General features: G+C 45.0%; 1 protein-coding gene across 3 annotated transcripts; it reads left to right on the forward strand.

Annotated features, from left to right (window-relative positions):
- The first annotated feature begins 3,587 nt into the window (after positions 1-3,587).
- On the forward strand, positions 3,588-17,209 carry LOC136663130 (non-histone chromosomal protein HMG-14A). Of its 3 annotated transcripts, none has more exons than XM_066640093.1 (7): positions 3,588-3,639; positions 4,019-4,063; positions 6,876-6,905; positions 8,400-8,429; positions 10,248-10,298; positions 13,268-13,411; positions 16,440-17,209. In XM_066640093.1, the coding sequence occupies exons 2-7, from the start codon at positions 4,049-4,051 to the stop codon at positions 16,485-16,487; spliced, it is 318 nt and encodes a 105-aa protein (XP_066496190.1). In that variant the 5' UTR covers positions 3,588-3,639; positions 4,019-4,048; the 3' UTR covers positions 16,488-17,209. The 3 variants fall into 3 exon arrangements, with proteins under 3 accessions (XP_066496190.1, XP_066496192.1, XP_066496191.1); XM_066640095.1 differs by having other exon boundaries at positions 3,614-3,632; XM_066640094.1 differs by lacking the exon at positions 3,588-3,639 and adding an exon at positions 3,669-3,891.
- The last annotated feature ends 4,911 nt before the right edge of the window (positions 17,210-22,120 follow it).

Below are 22,120 nucleotides of genomic sequence, written 5' to 3' on the forward strand. Positions count from 1 at the left end.
CAGGGAGACAGACCAGGGACAGACTGCACTTGCTCCCAGTGTGGAAGGGATTGTCACTCCTGAATTGGCCTTTTCAGCCACACTAGACACTGTTCCAGAACCACCATTCAGAGCGCAATACCACAGTCTTTCAAGACTGAAGGGGCAACAACAGAAGGGGCAATACTGAGCTAGCCAGGTGAGATGTGAGCTAGTCAGGTGGGATGTGAGATTTCCCCTTACCTTTCCAGTAATGCTCTGGCTGCATTAGCTTTTTTTGGCCAGAAAATTGCCGCAAGTTATGTTGCTAGCAGATGCTGAAACCCGAAGATAAATGAATCCACAGGTCAGGGACCTCACCTAACCTCCAGACATGTTTGGAAGCACCTTCTGCACACATTTGGAGGTGTTCCAAGACCTGGAGAGGTGTCTCCCTGGGTCTCAGAAAGCTTCCTGGACATGACCAGAAGGTGCTTCCAGTCATGTCCAGGAGGTCAGGTGGGGCCCTCTACTGCGGGTTCAGAACCCACACCAAGTCAAATCTGCTGGTTCTGGAAACTGCAGATAAAAAGGACCCACCTGCACATGTAAATAAAACTGGAAGTCCCACACATCCGGGTTTAAGGAAAGCACATGAGGACAGTAAGGAGGTAGATAGATCAGCTTCTTGCTTGAGCAAGCAGGAAGTGGATCAAGGCAGCTTGCACATGCGGAAGGCTGGAAGGAGGCGGCGGTAGTTTCAGGGTGAAGGGTACCCCAGATCCGCCACCTCTACAATCCACCACTGATGGAAGTCACATCAGATTGCTTCATGATTGGGCCCATCCATGACTGAGCCATTGGCAGCACTCCTCAGTGTTTTTCCCCTGCTGTAAACTAAGCTCAAGTACAGGCATTCCTTGACTTTCATTCACTGGACTTACAGCACTTTGTTCTTTCAACCACATTTCAAATTTCGCCCATGTACTTTCCTCCTTCGTTCAAGTTCATCCAACCTTCTCACAATATTTGTCTGCATTCTTATGTTTATTTTTCTTTTATTTATTATATATATAACACATGTATTTGCATGTGTTATATAGGGGTAGGGACCATCCCCTCATTCTGACCCTACAACCACAATTGCATATGGGCTGCAGTACTTCAGGCCCCTTATAATGAAGTATAGGGGAAGGGAAAAAAACTGATGGGGGGGGGGCTCACATGACGAAATGATCCTTTATACAAAAAAAAAACTCCATTCACACAGAAAAGTTGAAAGTTAAGGAGAGAAGTTCGCAATTAGCATCGGAAACTTTTTCTATGCAGAGGATTTCTTACGGGTGGAGGACCATTTAGGGCTGTATTCATGCATGAAGGGCGCAGAAACATTGGACTTGAACAAGGGGCATGTGGATTCCAAGTCACTGCTGCAAAGACTTTGGCAAGATACTATAGCCCAGATCACATGGGATAATACTGTAAGCAGGGTGAGTGGACTACAGAGCACAGGAGGGGTGGGATTTGCTGGGATCTGGATCTCCCACAACACCTCAGACAGCCAGGCCAGCTTGGTCCATATCCAGTAGGGTGTGCAGGAGGAGTGGGACAGGCACAAGGGCCAAGAGGGTTATTTTTTTTGCCTTCTCTGATGTTATGTTGGAAATTCCTGGAGTCTCTATTAAAATCTCCAGGATTGCTTTCAGTAGTTACTTGGGAACTGGCATACATTCCTAGAGGTGCTAAGCTAACCCTGCAAGGTTGGCAACCCTATCTATGTACCCATTTCTCTCCCACTCCCTGACTTGGTTCTCCGATGCTGAAAAACTTTTTTTCTTGGAGGGCACCTGCAATCTGAAGCATAAACCCGCTTGAGAAAGCAGTTCATTTCATTGGACTAATTTTCCCCCAGTGGCTCAAGGATGTGTTAGAAGCATACTAAGGCTTTTGTGGCTGGATGAGTTTAAAGCATAATTTAACGTGTTGCTCAAGGCAAAGAGGCAAAGAAGGAAGGCCCATAGCCAGGGAGGCAGACCAGGGACAGACTGCACTTGCTCCCAGTGTGGAAGGGATTGTCACTCCCGAATCGGCCTTTTCAGCCACACTAGATGCTGTTCTAGAACCACCATTCAGAGCGCGATACCATAGTCTTTCGAGACTGAAGGTTGCCAACAATATATTATACAGGGTGACCCCAAAAAACCAGAACCCACAAATCTTTGAATAAAACTGTTATTTTTATTTTTCTTCTTTTTTCGTTCAGGGTATACAAGTCGACTTTGTGCATGAAATATTGGAACAATAATCTTCCTCAAACTCAGCAAGTTTGAGTGCAGTAAGTTTCTTGAAATTTACTGGACCTTTGTAGGATTTAATAAAATTTTTATGGGTTCTGTTTTTTTTGGGTCACCCTATATTATATTATATTATATTATATTATATTATATTATATTATATTATATTATATTATATTATAGAGACCAGATCCTCTAATGTGTTTTAACCCGTGGCGCAAAGACTCGAGCAACGTTAAATTAAAATACATGTAAGGATTTGCTTTATGTTTCACTGTTTAATGTTAAAATGCATGTTTTTAACACTTTGATTTTTTTTTTTTTTCCTTTTTACCTGTTGTGATACTTTGTAATTTTATTATGGAGCTTTGTAGGCTGTCTTGGGCATTTGCTTTGGCATGGGAAAGTCGGAATAGAAATTTTCTCAAATAAAAATTTTGTGCACCAACCGGCACAGGGTAGCAAATGTGTTAAGGGGCCGTAGGGGTTTTTTTTGGAATTTTTTTTAAAAAAAATCTGTGCCTGCTAGCTGGTGGAGATCATGGCACAGGCTTTGAGGTCCATTCTGCATCCTGGGGGGGAGGGCGGGTAGAATAAAATCAACCCCCATCCCAAAACAAAAACTAACCAGGGAAACCCAACTGCCTTGTGTTGCTGCACACTCTCTCCATTCTGGAGCAAGGATAAGCCACCAGGCCGTGGCATTTCCCCCCCCCCCCCCACTGTGGCCTCCTGCTACTGAGCTGCGCCCTTTCTCCTCCCTCCCTGCTTCCCCTCCCCATGGAAGGAAAGAAGGTGCCTGGGCAGCCATATTGCTGCTGATCTGTGCATTGCAAAAAAAAAAAAAAAAAAGCCATGCTCACTAAAGGAGCCTGCCCTGCATAACTTCCAGGGAACTTTCTGCCCTTTAGAAGGCAGGAAGGGGTTGCAGAGGCATTGCAGGTCCAAAGAGGGGGTTCTTGCACAGCAGATGCCAAAGCTCCCTCCCCCCCCAAAAGGTGCTTTGCAGCAAAAAAAAAAAAGGGCAAGATTTGCAATTGCACTAGGAATTTTGCAGCCTTGAGGAAGAAATGCAAGAAAAAAAAGACTGCAGGAGTCATCACAAGGCTGCAAGGTGGAGAGGAAAAGGGAGGCTGAGTGGAGCAGGCGCAGCAACCCTGCGCAGACAGAGTGCAAGCACCATCTCCATAAGTCTATGTCTCTCTCTCTCTGCGCGCGCGGGGGAAACGAGTGCCTGTCTCGCGCTAAGAGTCCAGCTCCGCCTCTCGTCCCCGGGCTCCCACCTCCCCCTCCCTTGTTCAGGCCCTGGCCTCCCATTGGCTAAGGCGCGCATCACTCCCAATCCCGGACCCGTCTCGCGCTCCCCATTCATGCAGTTTGGTTGAGTGTTGGTGTATTTTTACTGTTTGCAATAAAGAGGGGGGGAAATTTTGTGTGTGTGTGTGTTTTTTAGTGTGTGTGTGCGTGCTTTTTTTTTTTTTTTGGCCTGTGTGTTTGTGTGTGTTTTGGGTTTGTGCAGCTGCAATTAACTCTGGGGGTTCTTGCACAGTTTGGCAAACCAGACCCAAAAAACACCAACAAAAAAAAAGAAACCTGTGCTTTTTTTTTTTAACCCTCCTTTATATTTTTTTAAACAAAGGTTTGCAGAGGGGTTTTTTTTTTGCAATTTATTTTTTGCAAATTTTTTGGGGGGGAAGAGAAAGGAGGGGGTGGCTGCATTGCATATATATCTATATTTTTAAATAGAAATTTCTCTTGTTTTGCAGCCATCACTGCAAACTATTAAGATTGCAACTATGCCCAAAAGAAAGGTAAGCAAAATATGATCGTGGGGGAGGGGGTGGAGGGTGGAAAGGATCTAAAGCCCGTTCGCAGGGGGGGTGTCTTGATTTTGCGCGCCTGCCTTCCTCTCTGTGTGTGCGCCTGTGTGTCTTTTTGGGGAGGGGGGTTTTGTGGTTGGGGTAGGCAGAATGCTTTTTAATATCTCCTGTGCAAGCTTGCAAAGTGGGATCGAAGTTTGCAGAGGCGAGATCGGGGCGCGCCGTGCACCGAACTGAGTTTGACTCCAGAGTGGCTTTTGTGTGTGTGTGTGCGTGTGTGTTGGAAAAAGCGGAGCTTGATCTCCATTGCAAACAGCCATGGTGCCGTGGATGCCCCTATGGAGATCGCTTGGCAAGACAGGGAAGCCTCACCGCTTGTTTTCCTCTCCCCCCCCCCGTGAACCCCCCCAGCAGTTCGCCTCCAGTGCAAAGCCTCCATAGGCATTTGGGAAAAGGGGGAGGTTTGGGGGTCTTGTTTTGCAAGATCGGGGGGTCCAAGCTGGGTCTCTGTCTCCTGCGTTTGCCTTTGTTCTTTTTTCCCCTCTGTCCTTCCTCCTACTTCTCTTGTCATGCCATAACCAGATGGTTGTGCAATGGTGATCTGGAGCCATTAGGCGGCGCAGAATTTGGAAACTGCCCTTTGCAGAGAAGAGGAGAAGAGAGATCTGGCAGGGGATTTGGAATCCTAGTGAATAGAACTTGCAGCAGGAAGGGGATTTTCTTAAAGGAGCTTTCCTGCAAATAAATCATCCAGGTGCTGGGTGCAACCACCCCCCCGCCAAAGCTGGACATGTCTGCTTTGATCCTCTGATTTCTTTCATTGCTGCATTGAGCAGAGGCCATTTGATTCATTCATTGCAACCTGATTTTGCTGCCACTTGCAGAGGGAGAGATTTGGTCCCGGGTCACCTGCATGCTCAGGGTGTACTTGATGCAACCTTGATCGGCCTCTAAGATCTGCCCCTTTCCTTCTCCCACCCCCTTAACTGCTTGCTTCTGCTCCACTGGAAGCCTGGCCTGCTTTCCAGCAAGATCAGTGAATGCACAGCCATGTCCTTACCCCCCCACTCCACCCCCCTAAAAAAACTCACAAATGACCTTGCAGACAATTTGTTGTTGCAGGCAATTTGGCGGGAATCCCTTTTTGAAAGGGGGGGGAATGTAATGAATTCAAGCCCCAAAAAAACCTCCATTGAGTTCAGGGGCATTATGGGAGTTGTAGTCTTGAAGTTTGGAGGTGCACTTAGAACAGAGGAAAAGGCCTGATCTGCAGCTCAGTTCCAGGGGTGGGTGGGAGGAGGGGTGCCTTTTCCTTGAGCATCTGGAAAATATCTATTGGGCAAGGCTTTCCCCCCCCCCTCCATCTTCTTTTTCTCCAAGCCACGCAAGGAGAAGTGGCGGAGAAGATCGGTTGTGTAAACTGTTGCAATGATGTGGATTCCAGCCTGTGCAGTCTGAAATGAGAACTAAAAATCTGGCTGCAACAGGGAATGGGTTGGCTTTTTTGCCTTGTGGTTCATGCAGCACCCAAAGCCTGATTTGAGCATTCACAACCCAAACGGTGACCCATCAAGACTCTTCTCTTTTATTTTTATGTCTTTATTTGAAGATACCCCGCTTTTCTCCCACACTCCGGGTGGTTTACAGTTGAAACCGATACTAATTAAAACCAGTGGCTCTCAAACTTCTCTGCACCGGGATCCACTTGTTAGAATGATAATCTGTTGGGGTACACCGGAAATTAACCTGGAAGTGATGTCATGACTGGAAGTGACATCTTCAAACCTAAGTCGCGATCAGCCAAAGGTCCCCTTACGCATTGTGATGGTGCTTCTATTTTGCATAGCCTGGAATTCAAACATGCCAGCTTGGAAGTCAAAGCAGAAGGCAGACTTGGATCCTTCTCCAACCACACAGTCCTTATCCCTTTCCAGTGTCCCTTCTCCCACCTACTCAGGGCAGGGCACTCTGCCTCTCTCCCACCGAGAGCCTGCCCTGCCCAGCAGCTCTTTGCCCTATATTTTCAGCTCTGTATTTTGAATGATGGTTGAGTTAGGTGCAATATGACCCACCTGAAACTGGCTCCCGACCCACCTAATGGGTCCCAACCCACAGTTTGAGAAATGCTGAATTAAAAAAAATACTATGTGTCAGCATCCTTCAGTCTTGGAAGACTATGGTGTCACGCTCTGAATGGTGGTTCTGGAACAGTGTCCTCTCCAGTGCGTGAAGGCTGGGTAAAGTAGATATGAAGGATAGGCTGTTACCCATGCAGCAAATCCCCCCTCTCCACGTCGCTGAAATGGTCCAATGGAAAGGCAGAGGCCAATACGGTTGGTTCCAGCGGCGTCGCAGGAGTTGCCAGAACGTGACTGTGTTCAGCCATGAACTGCCTCAGGGACTCCGGCTCCAGATTTTGCCTCGAGGTTGACTCCTGAAGCCTTTTCCACAACTGGATGTAGCCACAAGGCAGTGGAGGTTTGGGATCAGCGTTTTCCTTCTCTCAGATGAGCTGCCTTCCCAGGCTAGAGTCCCATCTACCCGGTGGCTATTCAGTCGCCTCTTACGACAAGTACAGCCAGACTGAGGGCCTATTCTTATCCCCAGCCCCTAGGGGAAAAAAAAATACTAATAAGCATAAAAACAATTAAAACAGAACCCCAGGATCACACAGAAGTATTAAAGTTACATCTCATTTAAAAGCGAATGTGAGAAATCCCCAAGCCTTTCCTCCTTTTATTTTTGATGAAAATAGCACTAAATACAACTACTTATACTTTGTGTTTTTTATTTTTTTTAATAGGCTGCAGCTGAAGGTGAGGTAAAGGAGGAGGTAGGTTGAGTTACATCATCTAATAATTATAAAACATTCATCCCTTCTCTCTTCCCTTTTCTTGGTTCCTATCTGGGCAGGTTCACAGAGCTCTGCTTAAGCACTGGTTCAGTTTTGATATCGTTGGGTGTGATCCCGCAAATAACAGGGGTTTTAAAGTCACATATTTGGGAAGGAACCATAGAGCAACTGGTTTGCACCCAGAAGTTCACAGGCAAGGTAGGGCTTAATTCTGCACCTGAACATCAGAAGAGCCTTAGGGTTGGATCAGGCCAAAGGCTCATCTAGTCCAGCTTCCTGGTTCGCACAGTGGCTCATCAGATTCTTCTGGGAGCCACACATGACAATAAGACACCTGTATCCTATTGCCACTCGCTTGCATCTGGCATTCAGAGACAGCCTCCTTCTCAAACCAGGAGGTTGCATATAGCCAGCATGACTTATAACCTCTGATGGACTTTTCTTCCAGAAATCTGTCCAATTCCCTTTTAAAGGCATCTAGACCAGATGCTATCACCACATCCTGTGACAAGGAGTTCCACAGATTAATTACATAGTGGGTAAAGAAATATTTTCTTTTCTGGGAAGTCAGTAGGTTTTGCAGCTCAATCTCAGCCATGTACATTCAGAAGCTCAACTGTTTTTAATGGGTCATACTCTTAAGCTAATAAACGCACCTGCGACAAAACTATAGAGTTTTGTTTGGGCAGTAGAGTTCTTTCCAACCCTAATGCGCAAAGGGCTGAAGCAGGCCAGGTCCATGTACCTATGCATGACTAGGTAGCCCCCCCCCCAAATATACAGCAAGCACTTCCTTATCTGTGGATGGTCACATTTTGCCTACAAACTGCTAGGTCCTCGGTTCCCTGACTTCACTTGTTAGTATACAGAATGTGTAACCATAAGACTGTATAACTTTGGATGGTATCCAGTCTCTTTTGGCAACAAGTCCAACTGGTTTCACTGGAACTTCCTGATAAAGCATGCAGAAAAGTTGCAATTCCCCAACTATTTCCAGTGATGCCTAAGACCACTGTCTTTAAACATCTGGGTGGCAGAATTTATGAGCTCTCCACGTTGTAAAGGATACACGGAAGCACCTCACCCATTCCTGTCCACCTGTTGCCATTCTATCAATAGAGCTTTTTAAGGACTGACTGTGTGTCAGTCCAGCACCTGAAAAGGGATTTGTGCTGAGCAGCTTCCAATAATGGAGCCTTCTTTCCTGCGTGCTGTTAGAAATAGGGGTAGAAGTGCTTCTGAAAGTGGGCTCCTCATTTTCCCCCAGTTCTTTTCTGTATAGTGTTATAATTTTTGCCTTTCACACCTTAAGGTAGCTTGATGTTTACTTGGGATTGGGATCCCATTGCGTTCAGTAGGACTGACTGCAGGGAATTACAGCCTTTGTTTTCTCTTCTGTATTTCTGTGAATGATGCATTTTTTCCAAACAAACTGACCATCAGTTTCAGCAACTTTGTCTTTCTTTTGTGCAGCCAAAGAGACGATCAGCGAGACTATCTGCTGTGAGTAGCCCTCCTGGGTCCTTTATTCAATGTTACAGTTCCATAATGTTGAGATGGAGGACTTGAGAGCTTTCAGCGTACAGGGTTCTGATAGTATCTACAAAACTATCTTGCCTAGTAAGGCAATGAGAGTGAGTATAGTTGAGTGGTTATGAGTGGGTGCTGTGAACCTGGAAGTGTCTGATTCGAATCCCACCATAGCCATAAACTCAGTAGGGTGACCTTAGTGTGGCACTGCATGTAACCAAGACCCAAAACTGGCAGCCTTGCCTGCAAGTTTTGTCTCCCTAGTTTTTTGTTCACCTTACCCAGTCCTGGTCACTGTGCTGCTCTGGAGCAAGCCTGGAAATGCCACCCCCTGCCTTCTAACTTCCTGTTTTCTTTGAAAAACCAGAAGTGGCATTTTAAGGTCTTCCAGAGGCCTTAGAAAGTTTTTTGAGGACTTTAAAACGTCAGTTCCAGTTCCCCCCAAAATCTGGAAGTGACTTTTAAGGCCCTCTGGAGGCCTTAGGCTTTCTGAAGGTGATGGCTCTGGCCATCAGAATGCTTCTGGATAGGGAGGCAGCAGGTGCAGGTGGCCCTCGGGGTGGCACAGCTGACAGAGTTCCACCCCCAGCTGTGTTGCCCGGGAGCACTTGCACCCACTGACCCCCCCCCCGGTACTCCACTGACCTTAAGTCCTTATACTGCACTACCCTGCACCTTCCAGTGGTTTTGAGGGGGTGACTTTGGCTGAGCACTCCAGTCTTCAGCAGGCCCCCTGGGTCATCCAGACACCTGCCTGCCCTGTCCTGCCATGGCACTCCCTCTGCCCCCCGCCTGGTCTCCTCTTTCTCTCCCTGTCCCATTCAAAACTGAGTGCAGCGTGGCCAAGCTGCTCTCTGTCCCTCCTTTCCTTCCAGGGGGCCTGGAATGAAAGTAGGAGCTGAACGACACCGTGTCAGCACACACAGATTGCCAACTACTGGTTGGAAAAGCGAAGGAACTGTGTCTGCTCTTTGGTCTGCCAACTAAGTGGGTCTTGTGGTAGATCAGGGGTGTCAGACTCATTTAATACCAGAAGGCTGAATAGCATTCATGATGCCTGGTGTGGGCCGGATGTGATGTCATTGAGCTAGAAGTGATGTCATTAAACAGGTCATGACCAGAAACGAGTATTTTTTCTCACTTACGAACTCATCAGCTACAAATGACAGAATACACAGATCTTGATTGTATTTTGAAAATACAGGAGAGCCCAATTACACAGGCCAACACACATTTTGCTTCCTTAAACGTTACACCAATTCCTGGGTGTGTTTGGGGTGCCGATTCCAAAAATGACATCCGTTTCGCCCTATCACGTCTAGTTTTGGAGACACGCCATAGCCTCTTTCGTGAATGGTTCAAGCAGCTTCCTCATGAGGAAGCCTACACCATGGTTTCCTCATGAGGAAGCTGCTTGAACCAGTCACTAATGAGACTATACTCTATCTCCAAAATGAGGTGTGACAGGGCAAAACGGATGCCATTTTTGGAATCGGCACCCCAAATTCATATCAAACCACCATAAAGTTTGGGAAAAACTTTTCTGACCCGCAATTTTGTAGGCCTGTGTTACCACAGAGTTAAAGCTGACGGTGGTGCTGGCAGAGCCTGAGGGCCAGATAAAGAGCTTCTATGGGTCACATCTGGCCCTCAGGCCTTATGTTTGACACCTTTGGGCTCTGAGGTGTTCCTGGCTCTTGAAGACCGTGGTATTAGAGCAGTCTTGAAAACCAGAACTGCTGAGTTCCCCGTATGCCATACCTTCTGTATGTGTGTGTCTCTGTCTTGCAGAAACCTGCTCCACCGAAACCGGAGCCCAAGCCCAAAAAGGCAGCACCGAAGGTAAAGGCAAAAGGCAGCACGTATGTGTTCTTGCCGAGAGAGGCCATTGCTCAAGCTTCTCCAGGCAGCTGTGGTGTTGGGTTGAAAGGAATTCTTGGCAGTTCTTCCTAAAAATCCACTTCTCTGTTCATTCTTTTTCTCTTGTTTATTGTTTGCGGCTTTGTGATGCTTTCTGCCTAAAAGGCAGGGTACAAATCCCTTAAATCAGTGGTTCCCAAACGTTTTAGCACCAGGATCCACTTTTTGAAACAACGTTCTATCAATCGGGACCCGCCTAGGTTCACCAGACTTTTTAAAAAAGGAGATCTAGAAAAAAATAGCATTTATAAGTAAACAAAAAAAAAAGACCCTCAAACATTTATCTCTCTATATCTACACATGCTTGCAAATTGCAGGAGCTGAACTCTTTGCAGGGTAATTAGCAGCCCTCTGGTTTTTGAATAGCTTCAGGGCTTGAGGCAATTAGTTATCTGATCTTTCCATCACCCACTAAGAATAGGTTGGGACCCACTAGTGACTTCCGGTGAGCGGAACAGCTCACAACTCCATCTTGTAAATCATGGTCATCTTTGATAAAACCCATTTTAGAATTTTATGAAATAGATATGAATCTTTTACCTACCTTTTCTTCTAATAAAATCAAGATTTTTACTAAAAATAACATTCAGCTTTTTTTTTAAGAGAAAGGACTTCTGCAATATTCTTAACTTACCCTTTCCCCCTTCTCCTTTCTTATATAAATCAACCTTTGCTGCAGAAAATTATTTTACTAATTTAACTTCGCTCCCTTTACGTAAGGCCTTTACTGCATTGCGATTTCAATGTATGCAATCTGCTGTCTTAGTAGGGAGACATGAGAACATCCCATGTGATCTAAGACTTTGTACATGTGGAGCAGATGTAGTTGAGGACATCTCTCACTATTTATTAACTTGTCCTCTTTATGAAGCACCAAGATCTAAATTCTTGTCATCTTTAACACCCTTGCTACAGGATAGGCCTCCTGTAGCTCAGGTTTGTTGCCTTTTAGTAGGTGCTGACATGGGGATCACTCTGAAAGTGGCTAGTTTTGCTCTTGCAGCGTTGAAAATCCGTTCAAATTATGTAAAATCTTGTGCAGTATAGCAATTGTGTTTATGGGAAATTAATTTATTCTATAGAGCTGATTCTGCCACGGTTTATTTTATTTCTATGAAGTTAGATTTGGTTCTATTTTGGTCAGTTTCGAGTTAAGCTGTAAGCCCTTATAAATGGTTTTTGATATTGTGGTTTATTCCATGTTTTTATTCTTCTTTTATTAGTTGATTTTACTTGTACGATGTTCATAATTGTTCCCCCTTTTTAGCCTATGGACATATTGTAATTTACTGATCTTTTATTGTAATGACCTATGGTTACCACAATTAAACTTTGACTGACCCACTAGTGGGTCCCAGCGCGCCGTTTGGGAACCGCTGCGTTAAACAGAACATTATTTTTAATAGCTTCTTGAAACTGCTGAACAAGCTTCTTTTTTTAGCATGTAAACCAAGTCTTATAGTCCAGTCCAGTGGGGAACTCCACATCCAGTTATGCCACACGGGTGGGGGGTCATAGGACAACCTGCTGTGCAGCAGTAGTTTCCAGGTTCAGTCCCTGGTGTCTCCAGGTAGCCTGTGCAGGCCTGAGCCTCAAAACAAAATGGTGGCAGTAGCCCATTTCTGAGTCCCATTGTGTCTGATGAAGACCTAATAACATAAGGAGCACCCGGGCTAGATCAGAGCATGTGCCCATCTAGCAAATGGCACCTCTGTGCTTGCTGGTTTTTTTTTCAAATTTATTTGCAGTATCCCAAATAGCATCCCCCACATGAGATCTGGTATCATTTGCTATCAGTACCCTACACTACACGGTGCTGAATGCATAGATCTGCAATTTAAATAAGTGTATCAGGATAAAATGGTCTTCTGTAAATTGTTAAAAATGTACTGGCTTTTTCTTTTAATGTAGTGTTTTTGACCACAATACAGGTGGGACCTCGCATTCCACTGATGTGGTATCCATGATTTGACTCATCACTGATACCAAGGTCCACCTTTAAATGCTTTGTAACAAGGAAAAAAGCATCAAAATCCTATTTCCTATCTGTGTGCTGTTAAATAATCATAATTTCATTCCACTAGATGCCATTATTCACCCCATCTAGTGGCTGAATGCAGTAGTATCTGTACAAATGCATTTTGAGAAAGCAATAGAGGTGCAAGAAACCTGGAAGTGGGAATTTAAAACTGTTTTTCCACTGATTTGGTATCCACTGATGTTTATATCCACTGGGTTTCTGGAGCAGAACCCCCATGGGTAATAAGGCATGACCTGTATTAAACAGGTGCTTTAATGGGGACTTCCTATTATCCCAGCTATCGTGAGTTTAAAACAGTGGTTCTCAGATGTTTAGCGCTGGGACCCACTTTTTTTAGAATGAAAATCTGTCAGGACCCACTGGAAGTGATCTCATGACCGGAAGTAACATCATCAAGCAGGAAAATTTTTTGACAATCCTAGGCTGCAATCCTACACACACTTACCCAGGAGTAAGTCCCATTTACTATCATTTTTTGAAAGCATATTCATAGTAGCCTATTAAAAGTACAGAGCTGTAACATTTCTCCAGATGCAGTCACTTACCATGGGAGCATCAAGTCTAATATATTAAAAATAAAATATTGACATGAATGGGGACCCACCTGAAATTGGTTCGCAACCCACCTAGTGGGTCTTGATCCACAGTTTGAGAAACACTGGTTTAAAATATTCTCTCTCTCTCTCCACACACACACACTCTCTTTTTAAATTTAGCTCTTCACAGTTGTGTAGTAAAAGTGAAAGGTTTTAAGTTTTAAGGTTTGAAACGGCTGCATTTGACAATCGGTCCTTTCTAATGACTATTATTGACCCCCTCCTCCATTTTTAAAATGCAATTTTCCCAACAGAAGGAAAAAGGAGCAAATGATAAGAAAGAGGACAAGAAGGTAGCCACAAAAGGGAAGAAAGGAGCCAAAGGAAAAGATGAAACTAAGCAGGAAGATGCGAAAGAAGAAAACCACTCTGAGAACGGGGACACCAAAATTAACGAAGTAAGAGTGCAAAGCAGTGCAGAGCTAGCCTTGGGAACATGTGTTTCTTAGACCAGTTGGAAGGACTGTAGCTCTTTGATAGAATGCTTAATTACCGTGGTGGAACACATAGATCTGTGCCTCTGTTTTGCTCTTGCAGCCCAGAATGGCTCCAAAAGGGAGGTGGAGGGCTTCCACGCCATGGTGGAGCTCCACGCGAAACTTAGTGCTTTGCATCCTCTCTAGCTATGCCACTGTGGGCAACATTTCCTGGGAGGCTTGGGGAAGGACCTCTGGCAAGTGGAGGCCAGGAGGCAATATGGGCAAAGTGGACCCATTATTTGAATTGATGTAAGGCAGCTTAGTGTCATCTCTTAATATCTGTAAAATTAAGCGCAGAAATTCTGGCTGGCCTCGATGTCCAGTCATTCTTGGTGCTTGTTTCAGAACCTTCCGACATGCAGTTCTTGCTGTTTCCTTACGTCTGCAAAGCCCACTACCATGTGAGAGGTTAATCCTAATGCTTTCTCTCCCCACCTTCCCTCCCAAATCCTTTTCATTGGTTCTGTGTTACCTGCTTGGTGTGAAGTAAGAGGTTCCTCTCTGTCTCTGTTTGGGTTTGCTGCAACTTATGATCCTGGAGGATGATCCTGGTGGATTTCCATAGGCAACTGCCAGAGATTCATAGTTGGCAACCATATTTCTTAAACTCTGCCAGAACTGTACTTTTTCAGGGTACTGGGGTGTTGTATATCTTCCCATGTTGAAAAGGCCATTCATGTGGAAAGCTAGCATGTCAGGTACACGGGTTCTAGCCTAGCCTGAGGTGCTAGCTTTACACCTACAAAGAGATTGTGAATGGGCAAGTATTAAAACATGCAGTCTTCCCACTGCATTTTGGAAGGTTACCATATGCTTTAAAAAAAAAAAAAATTTGGATTATCACTTGAGTTCAGTGGAACTTAAACTTTCAAGTAAGTGTCTTTAGAACTGCAGACCTGGAAGACTGCTGGAAGAGTGAAGAGATGGCTGTTGGCATTTGTTGTATGAACCTGAAGGGAGCGTTTTCTTTGGAAAGTGGAATAAGAGGAAACTGATTTAAGTCTCTTACAGCCCAAACTGCCATTTTTTTGCCCTGTGTAAATAAGTTTGGCATTAAGCGATGCAATAAAAGAGGACAGGATGGGCTGTACTTTGTTGGCTCCATGAGTTATAGGCTCTGATGTGGGTATGTGATGCTTCTGCCTTTTTCAAGGGTGGAATTTGGAGTGCTTCATGGCATTTGGTATCATCAGAAAAGAAGTCAAGATTCTAGCCCTTATGTTTGGGAGAGGACTGAGCTTGGGTACATTACAGCTCTGGTACAAAGGTGGGCAGGTATTATCCTTCTGGGAAATACCAGCATGAAATGGCAGCTTGGAGAACCAAAGTCCGCTGCAAAATGGTAGCTTGGTACTGCATTCTGCTTGACATTCTGCCCATTTCTCGTAATGAGGCAGCCCTAATGAATAGCCTCAATGCTTGAGAGGCTTAGGTCCAAATCCTAACCAACTTTCCAGCACTGGCATAACTATGCCAATGGGACATTTGCTGCATCCTGCAATTGGGTGGCACTCACGGAGGGCTCCTCAAAGTAAGGGAGTGTTTGTTCCCTTACCTTGGCGCTGCATTGCCCTTATGTCAGTGTTGGAAAGTGGGTTAGGATTGTGCACTTAGTTCTGTGACCCAGCCTTCACCTGCCCCCCACTACCTGTCATTGACAGACTTGGGGGGGGGGGGGGAAACACACCAAAAAAACACCTTCAAACATTTATCTCCCTGTATTTACACTTGCTTGCAAATTGCAGGAGCTCAGCTGTTTGCAGGGCAGTTAGCAGCTATCTTGCAAACTGCAGGAGCTGAGCTCTTTGCAGGGTAGTTAGCAGCTCTGATTTTTGAATAGCCTCAGGGCTTGAGGCCATTAGTTATCTGCTATTTCCATCATCCCTGTTTTCAAAGGAAGCTCTGTGAGATCCACCAGAAGTCGGGTCACAACCCACCAACTGGGTCCCAACCCATGGTTTGAGAAACTGATTTAGATCCTGGTTGGCAACCTTCAGTCTCGAAAGACTATGGTATAAGCCTACAGCACCTGGTATTCCTGGGTGGTCTCCCATCCAAGTACTAACCAGGCCAGACTCTACTTAGCTTCCGAGATCATGGTATAAGCCTACAGCACCCGGTATTCCCAGGCGGTCTCCCATCCAAGTACTAACCAGGACTGACTCTGCTTAGCTTCCAAGATCAGACAAGATCGGGAGATAGTGTTCAGTATAGGGAGATGGTTGGCAGCCTTCAGTCTCGAAAGACTATGGTATAAGCCTACAGCACCTGGTATTCCTGGGTGGTCTCCCATCCAAGTACTAACCAGGCCTGGCTCTGCTTAGCTTCCGAGATCATGGTATAAGCCTACAGCACCCGGTATTCCCAGGCGGTCTCCCATCCAAGTACCAACCAGGCCTGGCTCTGCTTAGCTTCCGAGATCATGGTATAAGCCTACAGCACCCGGTGTTCCCAGGCGGTCTCCCATCCAAGTACCAACCAGGCCTGGCTCTGCTTAGCTTCCGAGATCATGGTATAAGCCTACAGCACCCGGTGTTCCCAGGCGGTCTCCCATCCAAGTACCAACCAGGCCTGGCTCTGCTTAGCTTCCGAGATCATGGTATAAGCCTACAGCACCCGGTATTCCCAGGCGGTCTCCCATCCAAGTACTAACCAGGCCTGGCTCTGCTTAGCTTCCGAGATCATGGTATAAGCCTACAGCACCCGGTGTTCCCAGGCGGTCTCCCATCCAAGTACCAACCAAGCCTGACCCTGCTTAGCTTCCGAGATCAGATGAGATCGGGATTTCCAGTTGCTCTGGTGCGACTTGCTGTCCCTTCCTTTCCTGGCATCCGGCTTCTGTTGTTGTCTTTGTTTCTGTTCAGCAATGGTGTGATTTTACTGTGGAAGGGAATGTTTATTTGCAGTAGGAAATAATATAACTTCTGTTTTTCTCAACTCTTGCCAGGCACCAACTGCTGATGTATCTGATGACAAGGAAGCCAAGTCTGAATAATAAACCCCGCCTTGTTTCTTTCCATCATCCAGTATCCGTACCTCCATACCGTATTGTTAAGAGAGGAATATTTTTATCAAGTATTTTATAAATGCAGGTTTTTTTAGCATGAATTTAATTGGAACATCTTCATCTCAGTTACTTGGGACTTAATACCAACGACGGCGACAAAACACCCAACCAAACGACAAAATCATTTTTTTAAAAAAAACATTTTGTGATTGTCCTAGTTTGTATGGTACCTGGGAAGAATCTGTGGTGGTAGCTTTTGACTTCTGTCAGTATATAATCCCTTTTTGTGTATTGAGTCAGACAAGACTTTGGATTTTTCATTTTGCCCTTGTTAAGTGTTGTACGGTTTTTCTCAACATGGGGAGGTCTCACAAAACACACACTCACAAAAATAATTGCGTCGAGACATTCCGGTGGTTGTGTGGGTTTTGCTTTTATAAAAAGAGGCTAAGATATTTTCATGACAAATCCTGAAAAGCTGGAAATCTTGTTGTATCCCAAATGTAGTTTTATTTTCGTCACATTTTGGAGAAGAAGAAGAATTAATTAAAAAAAAAAAGTGTAATCATGTTTTTAAAATGAAATACAAAAAAAAACACATTTCTTTAAAAAAAAAGAGAGAGGGAGGGAGACGGGCAGGTTGACTGAATATACCCACTGTTAGGAATTTTGCTGGATTTATCTTAATTAAAAAAAGACTCCTCAAAGGACTTGTTGCTGTGTGGTACTTCTGTTCATACTGGGGGGGGGGGGGCGTGTTTTCTTCATCTGGAGTGAAGCAACTTATAAAGGGGATTTTGCCCTGCCAATCCAAATACCCAGGGAGGGCAAGATCCAAAGGCTGTAATCCTGTACAAGCTTATCTGGGAGTTAAGTTCTACTGAACTTAGTAGGACTTGCTTCTGAGTAGACATGTACAAGCCAGCACTGAAAGACACCCTCCCTGTTAACTCCAAGTAATGGTGAAGCACAATACCAAATCGTGACAAATGTCTGAATGAACAACAATGTAAATAACAATGTCCTTTTAAGGGTGGGTGAGGGGTGGGAGAGGAAAGAGCACACAGGCAAAGCAGTGGCAAAGAGTGTTTATGTGGCAGTGTACCTTTTCAAGAGCTTGGAGGAAAATCGAAGGCTAGAGGAGCAACAGGCCAAACAGGGTCATGTTCTTGCTGCCTTGGAACTGCCGGAATTGCTCTCAGAATTTGCTACCTCCTTAGTTGTCTTTAGGAAGAGAAATGGGCCCTGGAATTGTCTTATCCATCTCTAATACCAACATCAGTTCTTGGGTGCTGATGAGATTGTAGCCAAAATGGAACCAACCACAAAGCAGACAAATGTTTCTGAGTACAGGGGGGCCCCATATTTGTGGTTTCACTTATCCATGGATAAGGGATCTGTGGGACCTCTGCGCCCCCTCCGGAGGCTGTGCTCCCCTCACCTCCGGAGGGTTTTCTGAGCCCAGCAGAGGCTGTGTGCATCTGCCCACGGCCTCTGCCAGGTTCAGAACGACTAAAAGAAAATGGTCACTTCCTGTTTTGTTGCCAAAACGGGAAGTGACCTTTTTATGCCTTTGGCTGCAATCCTAACCACGCTTTTCTTAAGCTTTCCACGTACACTTAAGCCCCATTGAACAAACTTGGACTTACTTCTGCGTAGACCTAGTTAGGATTGTGCCCTTTAAGAAGCGTAAGGTTTTAATGAAAAAAACCGAAAGTTGACTTTTTTCTCTTTTATAGTCACTCTGAGTCCAGCAGAGGCTGCAGGTGGGAGGTGTGTGTCCCCATCTGTGGATTCACGTATCTGTGAGGATTCCAGAAAAACCCTCCTGTGGATATGGGGGCATGCCTGTACTTACTGGATTCAAGAGGTTTGCAGAAGTTAGAAATTAAAAAAAAATACAATAGAGATAAAGAACAACACCAAACATATTGTTTCCTAGGGAATCTAAGGGTTAGAGCATCTGGAGTCTTACAAATGCTTTATGGGGCTTGGAACTGTGTTTCCTGCCCAGAATTGGAACCAGGCGGGACAGGAAAAGAACTTTTCGGCAGCATAATGCATATGAGATGTGTGTGTGTGTAGAGTAGGACCTTGGTATCAGCAGATCTGTTTTCAAACTCCCCATGGAAACTGAAACTCATGGATAAGTGAATTTATTTTTCCGGTTCATAGGACTGCTGGACGCAACCAAAGATGTTCTCTGTTCATATCCGGAGGTGTTCTGAGGGCCTCAGGAAGCCTGGGCGTAACCAGAGAAAATTTCTGGTTGCATCCAGGAGCTCAGGTGTTTAAATCTGGGTTCTGAACCTGTGAATAAACAAGTTGGACCTGTACACATGCACACACAGAGAGGGTGTTTCAGAAATACGTACACTTTAATGAGCTCTAATTCATATAGACTTCATTATAGAAAACCTGTATTAAATATCTAAGGGAAGCGATCGAAGAGCTGTGCAGAACCATCCCAGCACACGTGTCAGTGGATGCCTGCAGTCAACCATGTCAGTAATGCCAGTGGAGAACATTTTGAGCGCTTGGTCAGATTCATTAAGGGCTCAATCCTATCCAAATTTCCAGCACTGATGGAATCGAAATAGAGCCCCGAGATAAGGGGAAAATATCCCCTTACCTTGAGAAGGTCCTCCATAACTTCCCCATCACCTGTACTGGAATTGCGGAAGACCTGGCGAGGAGGTAGATGTGGTGTCAGCAGTGGCCCCTTTAAGGGTAAGGCCTGGGCATCCAGCAGAGTGTGCTGCACAGCTGCAGCCGCTTGAAGGCAATAGGGCCCTCAGGGATATAAGGAGCACCTGAGGCAGGAAGGGTTTGTGGGTTGTAGGAGGAGTGCAGGTTGGAGGTACAAGACGAGAAGAGACCTGACTGACTGAGCTTATGGACTTTGGAATCTGACCTTGGACTGGGACTTGGCATATTGACTTTTGGACTTTGACTTGGATACCCTGACTGATTTGACTGACTTACCTAGAACCTGACCTTGGACTGTAACTCGGCTTATTGGCTCTGGACTCTGATTTGGCAACTCTCATTGATTGGACTGGTTTACTTGGAATCTGTGGACTGGAACTGGACTCTGACTTTTGCTTGCTGCACTTGTGAGTCTAACAAGGGAAACTAATCAGCCTTAAGCGGGCACAAGGCCCAGTGGATTGGGATTTGGCAGAACATCACCACAGAAAGCAGCACACCTCCTGCTGGCATGGCTGCATCAGTGTTGGAAAATTGGATAGGATTAGACCCTAACTCAAAATTAACTGGGTCAAGCAGGGTATAAAGGTGACAAAGGACCAAATTACACAGAAGTTGCAAGCTGAAGTCAACTCCTGTACAGCAGCTGGGTAGGTGCCGCAGTTTGAACTGGGACCACAGCACAAAGGTACCTTTACCTCTGCACTGTTTTCCTGCTCAGAATCTTTATTCTGTATAGGTGATAAAATCCTAGAATTACTATTTGCTAAATTGCCTCTTTGTCATAGCTACCTCCAGTGAGAAGACGGCATGGAGACAGTGGCATCACAAGGGAGTTTGGGGTGTGTGGACCGCGCCGGGTGCTACCCTTGGGGTGATGGTGGCACCATGAGTGGCTATCATTTTGGAAACCTTTTGGAAAATTTGTATTAAGGTTATCAAGTTATATATCATTGGAGAATGTAGTGAAACAGATGAGGTTCAATTATCCAAATTCTATCAAAAGGTATGGTCAATTAACCAGAAAAGGAAAACACAATCGCCTTATGTAACAAACAATGGATGTTCTTGACTCAAACCTGACTAATAAGACTGATTGTTCTGAGAGCCAATAAGGTGTTAATATGACACAACAGGGAACCAATAAGGTGTTAGTATGAGTCAACCCTAATTTCCATGCATCAGAACTAATACTAGAGATCTTATTCAGTAGTGTGCATGTCATCAAGTTGGCCACTGGTTTTTGGTTTGTTCAGTGTACTGCACTATTATCAATCAATCAATCAATCAACCTAATAGGGGTCAGCAGATTCACAAGCCAAAGAGCTACTATAACAAGCCATTTTCCTCCCAGATTTGACATGGTGTGAAGGAGTATCATGTATGGATTCCTGCACACACCCATGGTAGTGTCCCCAGCATCATGCATGGGCAGCAAGTTCAGGTGAGATTGGATAATGTAAGATCCCAGGAAATTTCTGGCCCCTTCCTTTTGTTCCTGGGTGTCCCCCCCCTTTTTTTTTTACCTTGGGCCCAGGTACAAATTACCCCCTTTACCCCCCTCTCACAGGCCTTGCCCCAAGTGAGAAAAGATAAGGTGGTGTCCTGTTACAAGTTCACAATAAAATGGCCTAAACCAGCCCCAGATTCTGAAGGCAACCAAACTGCCCCTATTAAAAAGAAGAAAAAACAAAGGGGAAAAAAGTCATTTGAACTGCAAATCTTGACTGCCAATTTATTGCATTGCCTCTAGGTGGTGTCCATGTCTATCAGTACAGTAATATAGTGCTGTTTTGCAAAATTAGCACAATAATTGCATGGCTTATTTTCCCTAAAAGTGGCATTATTGAGCACTGGTGGGCTGCCTGCCTTAACACTGGGAATGCCTCTTGAAGAATACAAGGAATAGATTGCAAATGAGAGCATTTTCATGACCGTGCTCTCTAACTTTGGAGTAGAGGTTCTGCGGAGCACGCTGAAAGATCTACTTGCTTCATAATGAGGGGAGGATTGGCTGTGTATAAGAGAGGCTGTAAACTGGAGAGAGGGATTCAAGTGCAATTATTTTTTCTCTGATCTTTTGGACACCCCCCCTCCCCACTCCTCCACTTGATATGTTTGGTTTGGGTCTGATATAACACTATTTTTCCTTTCTGAAACGGTACCTGAGCTGGGTGAAAAATACAAGAACAAGCCTGTGGTCTCCTGTAAAACTGCGCTGGTGTGCATCCTAGAATTTCCATTGGGGAATCTTTCAGTGGGGGAAATGATAAAAGCAGAACTACACTTACATACCCTTGAAACTCAGATGCACGGTGTTTTGGGATAAAGGAACTGCCTTTGCTGGTTTGGACCAAAGATTTATCTAGCCAGGCAGAAACAGAAGAAAGCCAAACAGTGAAGGTGAGGGCTCCAATATCTGGTGCAAAGATTTACTCCTCTGCAGTGACATCACAAGGGGTGGTGGTGCAGCGGGGTGCATTAGGATAACACCATCATGCTGTAAATCATTGGAAAGGTATTTTCATACAGAATGTAATGGAACAAACTGTGTCCAATTATCTGTATTCTATCAAATGTTATGGCCAATTAACCAGAAAAAGAACACACAACTGCCTTATGTTACAAAAAAGTGAATTTCCTTAACTCAGAACTGACCAGTGAGACTGATTGTTCCAAGAGCGAATGAGGTGTTATTGTGACACAGCAGGAAATGAATCAGGTGTTAATATAAGTCAGCTCTCATTTCCATGTACCAGAGCTCATATTAGAACTTATATTCAGTTGTGCAGGTGTCATCTTTGGCCAATGGGGTTTTCTCGGTGACTGATTTGTTAGATGTCCTGAACTGTTATATATTAAAATAAATAAAGCTAATGGGGGTTCCCCTAATTCTAGTGATGCCACTACAT

The sequence above is a fragment of the Tiliqua scincoides genome, chromosome 12, assembly GCF_035046505.1.
Source record: "Tiliqua scincoides isolate rTilSci1 chromosome 12, rTilSci1.hap2, whole genome shotgun sequence".
Lineage (NCBI taxonomy): Eukaryota > Metazoa > Chordata > Lepidosauria > Squamata > Scincidae > Tiliqua > Tiliqua scincoides.